The 11,658-nt window shown below is 65.6% G+C and overlaps 1 protein-coding gene across 1 annotated transcript; it reads left to right on the top strand.

Annotated features, from left to right (window-relative positions):
* The first annotated feature begins 807 nt into the window (after positions 1 to 807).
* Positions 808 to 10,494, top strand: FKBP1A (FKBP prolyl isomerase 1A). The gene is made up of 5 exons (XM_066978517.1): positions 808 to 980; positions 1,108 to 1,155; positions 7,900 to 8,012; positions 8,781 to 8,933; positions 9,427 to 10,494. Exons 1-4 carry the CDS (start codon positions 944 to 946, stop codon positions 8,907 to 8,909), a joined length of 327 nt encoding a protein of 108 aa, XP_066834618.1. The 5' UTR covers positions 808 to 943; the 3' UTR covers positions 8,910 to 8,933; positions 9,427 to 10,494.
* The last annotated feature ends 1,164 nt before the right edge of the window (positions 10,495 to 11,658 follow it).

Raw genomic sequence — 11,658 nt, 5'->3', positions numbered from 1 at the left:
AGGTCGGACCCAGGGGCTGCGGTCTGCCCCTTCTCCTCCTCGTTTATTTTCTTCCACCCTCGTTTATTTTCTGCCCTGTTGCTGGGGGTGTTCAAGGAAAGTCACAGACCACAGGCAGGCGCTGCACCTTACGCGTTTAATGCAAAATAATAACGCTACAGCTTAAAGCAGGGGAAGAAACACACATACAGTTTGGTATTTCAGTATTTAGAAGAATGCAGGCAAGGAATAGAAGCAATTAAAACCTGCTTCATCCCATTATCTGTTACTCTAAGTGTCTCCTCGTGTCCCATTTTCATGCACTTGCAGAAAACCCTGGGTTTTTATTTGTCTCCTGGCTGTCCTTGGCACTTCTCTTCCCTCGGGGCTGCTCAAAGTGAGAAAATAGGCCGCTTTGAGGCAAAACCTGTGCCTGGACAGATTATTTTTATGAGCAAAAAAAAAATCAAAAAAAAAAAAATCATGCGGTTTCTGTTCCCGTTAGAAATGCCCCTTTGAATTGCCCAAACCTGCCCTTTTTAACGTGGAATTGCCCAAACCGCTGACCCTGGGGGCACCCAAAGCCCCGAGGGGCCGCGGCAGGGCGCAGAGGGGAGGCGGGCGAGGAACGGGGGGGACACCGGGAGGCTGCGGGGGGGCTGCACCGGGCCCGGGGCCGGCTCCGTGCGGGGATCCCCGGGGGAAGGCCGCGGCCGGGCCCCCGCCGCTGCCCCCGGTTTCCCCGGCAACCGCTCGGTGCCAAGATGGCGGCCGGGGCCGGGCAGGAAGGAGGCGGGAGGGGGGGGGCGGGAGCGGGCAAGATGGCGGCGGGGCGGGGCGGGCGGCGGGCGGGCTCCATGGCGGCGGCGGCGGCGGCGGCTGCGCAGGCGGGGCCCCTCCTCCCTCGGGCTGCGGCCGCTGCGGGTGCGCGAGGACCGGCACCGGCGGCACCGGCGGCACCGGCATGGGCGTGCACGTGGAGACCATCGCCCCCGGCGACGGTGAGCCGCGCCCCGCGCTCTCTGTCTCTTTTCTCCCTTTTCTTCCCCCGTTCGGCCCGAACTGCCGGTGCCGGTGCCGGTACCGGGCCCGGTGCCGGTTCGCTGACGGTGCCGTGTCTCCCCGCAGGGCGGACGTTCCCCAAGCGCGGCCAGACCTGCGTGGTGCACTACACGGGTGAGTGCCCCGGGGGCTGCAGGGTGGGGCTGCCCCGCCGCCGGTACCGGGAGGGAGCGGGGGGGGGGGGCGGGTCGTGGTGCTGTGAGTCGGCCCGGCGACAAAGAGTCGCGATACGGGAGAACGGCCCCAACCGGGATGTGCCTCCCCCCGCATCCCGGGAGCCCGCGGGGACCCCCGGGCCCGTGTGGGCGGCGGGGCTGGGCCGCGGCGCTCCCCGAGGGAACGGGGCGGGGGGGGCCCCGGGGCGGCCCGTGTGGGGGCGAGGGGCGGCCCCCGGCGGGGGTGGGGGGCCCCAGGGTGCCCCCGGTTGGCCCCGGGGCGGGGGGCGCCCGGTTGCCCCTGTGGGAGCTGCTTTGAGTATGGGGGGGCTCTCCCCGTGGCACCGTGGGGGTCCTGGGGCAGGAGACCCCCCCCCCCCGTGGGCTGTGAGCGGTCGGGCTGAGACCCCCAGTGCTCGGTGTCCCTTTGGGACCCTCTTGCTACCGGGGGGGGGTCCCTGGGCAGCAGGGGAGCGGTGCTGTCCCCGTGTCCCCCTCCCCAACATTGCCCCCGGTGCCCCTGGGGGCAGCTCGTGGGGTACAACCGGGCACCCGCAGCCCAGCCCGGGCTGGTTTTGGGATGGGGGGCGCGATGCTCCCCGGGTGTCCCCGGCTCTGCGGGACCCCCCCCCCCCGAGGGTTCTCCCGCAGGGTTTTGGCGGAGGGCAGCCCGACAGCCAAGGTGGGTGACGTTACACACGCTGCGCTCCCAACGGCTTGCACGGACCTCGCGAGGAAACCGACGTCGCCAGCCTGGAAAACGCCTCGGAGGGGGGTCTCGCCTCTCCGTCGGCAGCTCCGGCTCAGCGTGTCGGCTGCTGAGCTCCGGGATGAAAAGGGGTCGGCCCATCTGTCTCTGCTAATTACGGCCGCTTGCCCCCCCCCCCGCCCCGTGCTTTCAGCTCCCCCAGCAGCGTGGAGCTGCCGTGCCCTGCAGGAGGAGGACGAGGGTGCCGGGCTCTGCACAGCGGAGCCCTGCAGAGGGGCAGGAGGGCTTTGCGGGCCCCTAAAGCTCCCGCGGAGCTGTCTGAGCTCGCCGTCCAGCCCGTCTGCTTCTCCTCCTTCTCCTCCCCGTTGTTCTAATTCCCTGGTCGGGAGGAGAGGAAGCGGCTCGGTCTCTCCCGGCCGCCTCCTCTGCCGGCAGCCCCGTTTCCTCTGCCGGTGGAAGAACAAAGGGACGCTGGCAGGCAGTCAAGTGGCTCCCGGTGGGCCAGCCCTGCCGCCTGCCAGCCCTCGCGGCTCCCAGCACCGGCTCCTCTCCTGCCAGCCTCCTGCGGCCTTGCGGGAGCACGGCCGCGCTCCCCGGCTCCCTCCCTCGCCCCGGTGGAGCTGCTGGTGGGTCGCCGGTGCTGGGTTTCCACCCCTGCATCCCATCTGGATGGAGGGCTGTGCGGGGACCTGCCTCCTGCCAGACCCTTCCCAGCAGCAGCAAGTGATAAGCTGGGCTTGGGAGTGGTTCTCTGATTTATTTTTATATATATTTTTTTTGTTATCGTTGTCTCCTTTTGGCCTTTTTGCCCCCAGCAGACAGCTCCCTGACTCACCCGCCTGGGCAGGCAGCCGAAATCGAAAGCCCCCAGTCTGCGCGTGGTACCCACAGGCCACCGTGCCCTGCTTTTGCTGGATGCTCCCTGCATCCCTGAGAGCAGAGAAGGGAATTTAGCTTTCCGTAAATATGGGAAACGGTTGAATTCCCCAGCCCTGTGGCTCACTATGACGTTTGTTGAGCCTGGAGCAGCTCAGGGGCAGCAGTAGAGGCACAGTGCGTTGGGTGCTGTGCTCAGGGGCCTCGTGAAGAGCCCCGGCAGTGGCTGTCTCTGTGCAGAAACCCAGCCCGAGCCCTAATGGGCGTGCGGCGCCTCGGCTCTCCCCGAGCTCCGCCGAGTTATAGATTTGCAGTCACTTGATTAAAATCCATTTTGGAAAAAAGCCGGGGAGCTGAGGGAGGGGGATTACGGGGAGCCAGCTCGTTTGGCCGTCCCCGCTGCTGCAGGAGGTGCCTGCTCGCTGTGGGTCCGTCTGAGGCACGAGCAAACCACGGCATCTGCTGCTCTCTCTCTGTGGCTGTCGTCTCGGCGCATCCGCTCCCGAGCACGATGCGATGGGTGAGCTGGGTGTTACGTTTCCCAGCCCGCAGTGGAACCGGGGCATCAGGCCGAGCTGCTGCTGGGTGAGCAGGGGGCCAGGCTCCCTGCCCTGCAGCACCCCGGGTGCTGTTCCTCCTGTCCTTTGCTCCCCAAGTGCTCCGTGTCTGCTCGCTTAATTTACAGCGGGCACATTTAGGCAGGGCAGGCACTGGACCACTGTCCCCTCGCCCCAGAGCCCAGGTTTCCTGCCCCTCAGCAGCTCCTCTGCTCTACAGCACCGGTAAGAGCAGCCATTTCATCCCGGGGCTGTGAGGGATGGACAGACAGACGGACGGCCCTGCTGCGGGAGCACAAGGAGAGCCACGCTCGGGGAAGGAGGTGCAGAGCACAGCATCCTCCTGCCTGCCGGCTCAGGAGACGCCAATCCCTCATGCTGGGGTTGTCCCAGCGGCAGCAGAGGCGTGTGGGGGGATCTGGGGCAGCCGAACCTTGTCCCCTTCCTCTGGTCCCAGCTCAGGCAGGGAGAAAAACCTCTCCAGCACGGCTGGGCTGAGGGCACCGGGGATTTGGGAGGTCCCCGCAGCCCCGTGGGGTGGGCAGCGGGGAGCCAGCTCTGGCTCTCAGTCGGAGTCGAGCCTGCGGGGGAATAGAGGAGCGGAGGAGCTGCCGGGGAGCTGGCGCAGCGGGGCTTTCGAAAGAGCCTTTGATGTGAGATCTGCTACAAAAGGCAGTTAAGGAAACTAAATCAAGGGTAAAGTCCTCTGATGTATTCAGGAGTGATGGCAGCGGGATGGGAGGGTTGCTTCGGAGCACAGGAGTGCGGTGATCGTGGGGAGCGCGTGGCTGGTGGTTGCAGCCCTGATTCTGCCTGGATCGGGCCCCTCGGGCTGCGGGGGGCTTTGCTGGCGTGGTGGGGGCACTCCTCAGCACCACAGAGCGCAGCCGGGCCTCGGGGTTCATCCCTCCCGGTGCTGGGAGCAGGGTGGCAGAGAAGAGAGGACATGGGGGAGCAGTGGCCGTGCTGGGGAGCACCGGGACTGGACCAGGTGAACTGGGTGGGCAAAGCACCGCCTTGGAGGGAGGTGGGCTCAGAGCAGGGAGAGAGGCTGGAGAAAACTGACTTTCCTTGGCAGGATGGGCGCAGAGGGAGCAGGATCCGTCCCCAGCACCCGCTGTGTTGCTGCGCGGGCCGAGCACAGCCTGGCCACCGGCTCAGCAGGGCGCAGGCTCTTCCTGTTCGCACAGCACCTTGCACGTCGGTGCTCCCTGCGCTGCTTCTGCGCGCTGCCACGCTCGCACGGCAGCAGCCTGCGGTCGCGAGACGTTTCCTCCCGGGGTGCGCAGCCGCCGAGTGGTCGCGGGAGCTCAGCGCCTCCTCCTAAAGTGCTTGTCCCCAAGCTGTGCGTGGGGGTCCCATCCTGCTGGGCCGCAGCGAGCGGTCGGCAGAGCCTCTTCCACCTCCAGCTGGTGACGGGCCGGGCTGGGCCGTGGCTTTGAAGCAGCCGTGAGCAGCTGAAACGCTGGAGCTCAAAATCTGAAGCACTGTGCGGAGCAGAGGCGGGCTTTAACCTCCTGACACGGGGCTGGAGCGGGTCCTGGTCACTCCCCGGGTGTCCCAGGGCCCTCAGTGGGAAGAGTTTCCCGTGCTGTCCCTTCCTCCAGCTGGAGCGGAGGGGCCAAGCCGTGCATTGCAGCCGGCGTCTCCCGGCCGCAGCGTGCCAAGTGTGGCAGAGACCTGGCAGCACCACGGCCGCTCCCCAGAGCCGCCGGTGTGACGGCACCATCCCGTCTCGGCCACAAGCTCCGTGCTCTCCTCTTTGCTTCGTCGTCTCCGAGACCCCCTGGTGTAACTCTGGGGAAGCTCCGTGGTGGCCGTGCTGTGGGGTCACCCGAGGCATCACCTCCGCGATGCCCCGCTCGGAGCCGAGGCGAGCCAGGATGCGGCCTGGGCCGGCTGCTGCTGCTGGCCGCTGGCTGTCCGCGGCGGCTGGGGCTCTGCCTCCAGCCGGAGGATGCTTTGCCTTACTAATGGCTTTGAGATCTCATTATCGCCTCGCTTGGGGACGGCAGGGATGAGGAAATGGTTGCTCATACTTCTCGAAGGCTGGAGGAAGAAATCTCCTGGGAGCCTCTCTGGCGGAGGATGTGCCAGAGATGAGGATGCCATCTCCAAAGCGTTGGAGCCTTTTTGTTTCGCCGCTGCCGTGGCAGGGGGCAGCGCGGCGCGGTGGGCATCCCCCAGCCCCATAACACAGAGCAGGGCAAGCCCCACGTGCGACCAGCACCTTCCTGGCTCGGGGGATGGATCCTCTGGGCTGGCACAAGCAGCTCCATGGGGTAACCCCTCGGTCCCGTGGCCAGGGAGCTGCCCACTTGGTAATTCTCCCCGAGGCCAGGTTTGGGAAGGTGAGGTCTGCGCCTGGGGCAGGCGGCCTCTGTGCCGTGGGCTTTGCAGCGACTCCAGCGGCACCGGCGGTGCTTTTGGGTTCGCTCTGAGCTGGCTTTCTCAATGCTGCCGTGGGAAGCAGGTGCCCCAAGGGTTTCCCATACGAGAAGGTTGTTGGCTGCTGCCTGGTCCCGGGGGGCTCTGGGTGCGGAACCGAAGCGTGGAGGGGGTGAGGGGAGAGCGTGGCCTCTGGTTTCCGCAGGCAGGGGGAAGGCAGTAGCCGGCTGTGCTCGTTTTCATCACCCGACTGCGGGGTGGGGAAACTGCGGCCGCAGCCTCTTCCCTTTCCCTGCAGCAGGGAGGGGAGAAGGGGTGGGCGCGAGGTGCCCCCTGCCTCATCCTGCACCTCCCCGGCTCCCCGTGACGCCAGAGGGCACGGAGCTGAGCTCGGGGCAGCATGGTGCTGCCTGCGCCAGCCGTCCTGGCCTTCCTCACGTCCCTGCTGCCAGCGTCCCCGGCACGGGAGCGGTGCCAGGCGGGGCTGGGAGCAGGCTCAGCGCCTGAGAGGTTTGTCCTGGAAGGAGGAAACGAGAAAAGGCCAGATTTGCTGTTCCAAAGTCCAGGTGCCGCGGGGTGACCGGCTGAGCTGGTGCTGATGCTCGGAGCCTGGGGCCCCGGCGGGGAGCTTTTTGCTTTCCGTGAAGTTCAAAGCTTACCTCCCCTCCCCGAAAGAAACGGGGCAGCAGGGTCCCCCGCGCTGTGGCGCGATGCTGAATGGGGGGCAGGCCGCTGTGGTGGGCGAAGGGGGACGTGCAGCAGCCTGCCGTGAGGAGCTGCTGGAGAAAATCCTGCCCTGGGTGGGCTCAGGGGGTGCTGGCCCCATCCCCAGGGACTGCCGGGGTCCCGCGCCCATCCCACCGCAGCACGAGCCCGGGCTGCCGTGTCCTGCCCTCCGTGCAGATGCCGTGGGTTCGCTCGCCCGTGGGCAGTGACTCAGTGGTTCGGGGAAATCACCGCGGCCCATGCGCTGCTGGACAAGGCAACAGGTTTGTTTCTCGAGACTGGAGCGGTTTTCAGCCAGAAAAACAGGTTCTCGGGCTTCTTGGGGAAGTCAAGAAGCGAGAAACGTTTGCGGCAGTTGATCTTACATTTCAAACCCTTCGGTGCTGTTAATTAGCAGCTGCCGCTCTGCTGCCACGGGCAATGGCTCTGTCTTTTTATGGCCGCAGCAGCCGCAGGAGGGGGGCCGTGGCTGTTCCGGGGCGCTGGCGGCAGCCTCAGGACCCCGCAGCCCCCAGACCTGGCTCTGCAGGCTCCATCCTAGCGCTGCTGCGGCGACGGCAGAGCCCTCAGCATCCTGCACGCTGCCCCCGGAGCTGCTGCGGCCGGGGTCCGCGAGCCCTCGGCTCTGGTTCTGGTGCCTGCAGCCCTCTCCCAGCTCTGTGTGCCAGCGGTGGGAACGCCCCAGGTACAAAGCCGGCCTCTCCGGGCTCTTCGTGGCCGTGCACGGCTCCCGGCGTGGCTGTCGTCTGTCCAGCAGCCAAGTTCTTCCAGCAAAGCCGCCGCTCCTATAAGGCAGCTCCGGCTGCGAGATTCCCCAAGAAGGTCACGCAGGGAGCAAGGGAGGGACCGCGGGGAAGGGAGGAAATTCCTCCCCTTGCTCGTGCCGGGGGAGTTATATTTAGCCCTGGGGTATCTATCGGTGCCGTGGAGCCTGCGCTACGTGGTGTGTGCTGCGGGACAGGGGCTGCCCCGGGGCAGGTGCGGCCGGCGCTTGGCACCGTCTCTTCCCCGTCGCTCCCGGGCACGGTTTGGCTCCTGCCCAGCGGGCCGTGGCTGGGCACGGGCAGGGCTTTGGGCCAGCAGCGTGTGAGGATGGAAACCTGCCCTGGCTCCTGCCCCGCCGTGCGGAGCAGCCGGTGCTGGGAGGACCCATCCTGCCCGCCCCAGGGCTGCTCCCACCGGGCCGGAGGCAGCCCCGGTCTGCAACAGGAGGTGCCGGTGGGGGGGGGGGCTCTCCCCCCAGGCTGGGAAAGGAGGCTGCTGCAAAACCCCTTTGACTCAGGGCCACGTGAGCTCTGTCGGTGACCGTCACGCCCGTCGGCAGCCTCAGTGCCAGGTGACAACCTGACCCGGCCCACGTGGCCGTCCGGCTCTGCCCGGGGGCCGTTTGCGTGGCTCCGTTCCTGATCACGAGCTGCATCCCTCCCTCCCTCCTTTCTCTCCCCAGGTATGCTGGAGGATGGGAAGAAGTTTGATTCCTCCCGCGACAGGAACAAGCCGTTCAAGTTCGTGATGGGCAAGCAGGAGGTGATCCGGGGCTGGGAGGAAGGCGTCGCCCAGGTACCCGCTGCCTCTCCGAGCGCGGTCGCGCTCGCGGGGCTGCGCGGAGCCGCAGCGTGGGCACGGATCGCTGCGTGCCGCTCTTTATCTTTCCACCCCGTTCTGTGTTTTCCACCCCTCCGCGATGGGAGGCGTGGGCGTGAATATCACCTTCTGCACCGCCACCTGCCAGATGGCAGGAACGGAGCAGGGCCGGGCCTGAGAAACACCTACGGCACGCCGGTGACTCAGCGGTGACATTTCTCTACTGAGTCAGCTCCGAGCGAGCTCCGCGGGGAGCACTCGGGGGGCCCCCCCCCCCGTTCCCAGCAGCGACAGCTCCCGGGCGGCGAAGCCCACGCGGAGGCAGGGAGGGATGGAGGGAGGCAGTGGGGGGAAGGAGGGAGGCTGCTCAGCACGGTTCGGCCCCAGCGTGCGTGACTGCGGCGGGCTCTGCGCGGCTGGGAGCCGGCGCCCACGCTGCGTGCAGCACGGGGATGCTGCCGTCTGCAGGGAGCGGTCTGGCAGTCCCTGCCCGCCCCCGAAAACACGTGCGGGAAGGACATCGCTAGCCCTGCTCCATCTGTGGCAGCCCTGCTCCTTTTGCAGCCCGTGCTGCCTGCCTTTCCCTTCTGATGGTCTGCTCGTTCCTCTCCTGTCCCCTCTGCCCCTGTCCTTGCTCCTTCCCAGCACAGGGAAAGGAGCAGAGGCAGGTCCGTGTCCCTCTTGCTGCCCCTCAGGCAGTGTTTGCACATCCCCTGACGTCCTTGTCTCTTTCCCTGCTCCCAGATGAGCGTTGGTCAGAGGGCGAAGATGACCATCTCCCCAGATTACGCCTACGGCTCTACTGGCCACCCAGGGATCATCCCACCAAACGCCACTCTAATTTTCGACGTGGAGCTCATGAAATTGGAATGACCTACCCCAACACCCTGTCCTCGGGTAAGGAGGGGGCAGCTGGGGCTGGGGGAAGGCTCGAGGCCCCCGTCTTCTGCCTTGGGGAAGGGGGACGGAGGTGGTGGGGGGCTGTGAGGAGGATGGGGCGGGTTTCTGGCTGTGGGCGGAGGCTGCTGTCGGGAGGCTCGGTGATTTGGGGATCGCTCTGGTGACACAAGCAGGGTTTCCAGCAGGCGCATGCCTCAGGGATGTTCTGGTGCTGGCTGAAGGTGCCTCAGTCCCTTCATGTTGTGTCCCTGCCGCCCCTTGCACCTCTTCACCACCGCTGCGTGGGTCCCTGCGGTGCGGGCAGGATGGGGCCGTGCGCCCGGGTGCCTCGCTCAGAGCCAGCTCCCCCCCCGCCCCCCGCCATCGGGGCTCGACTTCTGCTTTGAGCAAACCCTGCGGTTTGCAGCGGGACCTCGATGAGCGTGCTCCTTCCCCCGCCGCGCTCCCCTGCAGGGCTTTGTCACGGTGCCTCCTCTCTTCCCCCAAACAGGTTTGGCACATGGAGGAATCCAGAATCTCAGCTTCAAGAAGAGTGCACATGACTTTGTACGGAGCTTTTCCCGATAGTCCACTACACTCATTGTATAACCTTACACCTTGATTGAATGCCTTTGGTCACTAAGCTTTGCGTCTGACTCTTCCTCCTTGTATCGTGTTTTTATGTCTTTTTAAACTATACGCCGTAAACCTCAACTCTTTTTTGGGTCAAGTTCTTAATCTTATTTTTGTTCCAGGTATAGACTACGTTTTACCGGTAGCACGCAGATGGGCTGACCTTAGATAGGAGTCATTTGAACAAAAGGAAACCCGTTAGTTACTTGTTTCGGTGCAGATCTCTATGGTGTTTTCAAACCAGAAATTGCTGCTGCTGCAAAAGCCATAGCAGAGTGAGGCTGGCGAGGCTGAACGGATGTGGAGAGCGAAGTAGTGCTAGGATTGTGTGTAGTTACCCTGCCTGGAACCGGGGCGCCGAGGAAGCAGCGTGTCCTTTCCCTGCTCTCCGGGGGAAGCGCAGCATCGCCGCGGGGCTGCTCTGCCCCTGCTTCCCCTCCCAGCTCCTCCTCACTTGGCCGGCTGGTGGCGGACCCGTCCCCCAGCCCGCTTTTGGGTTTGGGGAGACGGGTGTCCATCGGAGCTCCGCCACGCCCCAGAAATTCAATAATTTACATTGAGCCTTCTTTTTTTTTTAAAAAAAACACACAAAATCGGCAGACAAACGGAAGGTGCTGTCTACAGGGGAGGTGGCGGGGCTGGTGGGGTCAGCTCGCAAGAAAACACCCCCGTCCCTCCCTCTCCCCTCCGGAAAGGAAACATCAGACCCCGGTTGTCCCCGGTCTGAGCACGCCTGACCGTTCTCTCCTGACACCTGATGCTGGTCATCGCCGCTTGTCTGGTCTCATGCGATGCGTAGCTTCCCCCGCTGCTGTCCTTCTGCCCCTCCCTCTGCCCCGCGTAGTGATTTGGTAAGAGAAATTGCCGCCGTTCACTTCCTTCTCCACCGCATAAAGGTATCAAGTTTTATTATTGCAATAAAAACGCTTTATGCTGGCTTTTCTCAGCCCTGTGTCTCGGAGGTTTTTCCTGCTCGCGGGGCACTGGGGGGGGGGGGGGGAGCGGCCTCCTGCCCCGTCCCCTGGTGGCGCGGTGAGGCTGGGGCGCTCAGCTCTGGGTGCAGAGGGAGCAGCTTGGCCCCGCGGGGAGGCGGCGGCGCCCTGCCTGGCTTTGCATCATCGCCTTACCACAACCCCATTGAGCACTGCCCTCAGCATCCGGCCCCACGGCTGCGACTCGGCCCCACCGGGGAGCGCGAAGGGCAGGTGGCTGCACCCGGGGTGCCCCCCGCCCCAGGGAAGTGTTACCCTGTCGGGGTTTGGGTCACTCGTCTTTGGGGGCTGGAAGCAGCACCGCCTGACGCCGCACATCCCTCGCTCCGTGCGCACAAACCACGTCGCAGCGGAGGCTGAAACCCCCCCCTTGGGGTTTTCGTGGGTGCCCCTCGTAGCGATCCGGTCCTGAAGCTGCCTGGTTTAGCAGGGGCTTTGCTCAAGGGCGTGCCTGGGGCAATGCTGTGGTTTCTCAGCTGCAGGACGGGGCTCGCAGCCCGTCGCTTTCGGTCTTCTCTGCAGAAGCTTGCACGCTCGGTGCCGGGGGAACATCTTGGGGCTTGGGGCGCGGGCGCCGCTCGGGCACTGCTGCTCTCGCTGCCTGTGTCGGGGCCGGGGAGCCTGGTGCGGGTCCTGCCCGCAGCACACGGGCTGTTAAGGGCTCAAGGTCCCCAAGGCCGGTGCTCAGCTCCCTGCTGCCTCGTGCCAGCACCCAGCTCCCCCGCAGACGGCCTTTGCTCCGTTTGCCGCGATCGATAACGCGGCCGTGGCGAGTCCCCGAGCTGGAGCGGGGCCGGTGGGAGCCACGTTTGCGTTTCAAGGGGGATGCGGGGGGGGGGCTGGAAAAGGCGCTGGAGGGAGCTGGTGCCTTTGGAGAAGACGCGGCGTCTGCAGGCTGGGCTGCCACCCTCTGGGCTCCCGGCGCTCGCGGCACCCAGTTTGGGAACGGTTTTGCCTGGGTGCCTCGGGAGGGATGCTGCCGGGTGTCCTGGTGTGCGGGGCACACGCGAGGGCACAGGATTGGGGCCACCCCGTGCGAACACAAGCACTACCCTTAGCTGCTGCTCGTCGGCGTGAGCTCTGCCCACCCCAGGGTGCTGCTGCCTGGGCTCGGGAGC

The sequence above is a fragment of the Anser cygnoides genome, chromosome 16 (genome assembly GCF_040182565.1).
Source record: "Anser cygnoides isolate HZ-2024a breed goose chromosome 16, Taihu_goose_T2T_genome, whole genome shotgun sequence".
Taxonomy (NCBI): Eukaryota; Metazoa; Chordata; class Aves; order Anseriformes; family Anatidae; genus Anser; species Anser cygnoides.
This window is presented reverse-complemented; position numbering and strand designations above follow the sequence as displayed.

Coding starts and splice junctions, on each gene's coding strand:
- FKBP1A (XM_066978517.1), top strand. CDS start 944: ATGGGCGTGCACGTGGAGACCATCGCCCCCGGCGACG. Junction 981..1,107: donor GACCATCGCCCCCGGCGACG/GTGAGCCGCGCC, acceptor GTCTCCCCGCAG/GGCGGACGTTCCCCAAGCGC. Junction 8,013..8,780: donor GGGAGGAAGGCGTCGCCCAG/GTACCCGCTGCC, acceptor CCCTGCTCCCAG/ATGAGCGTTGGTCAGAGGGC.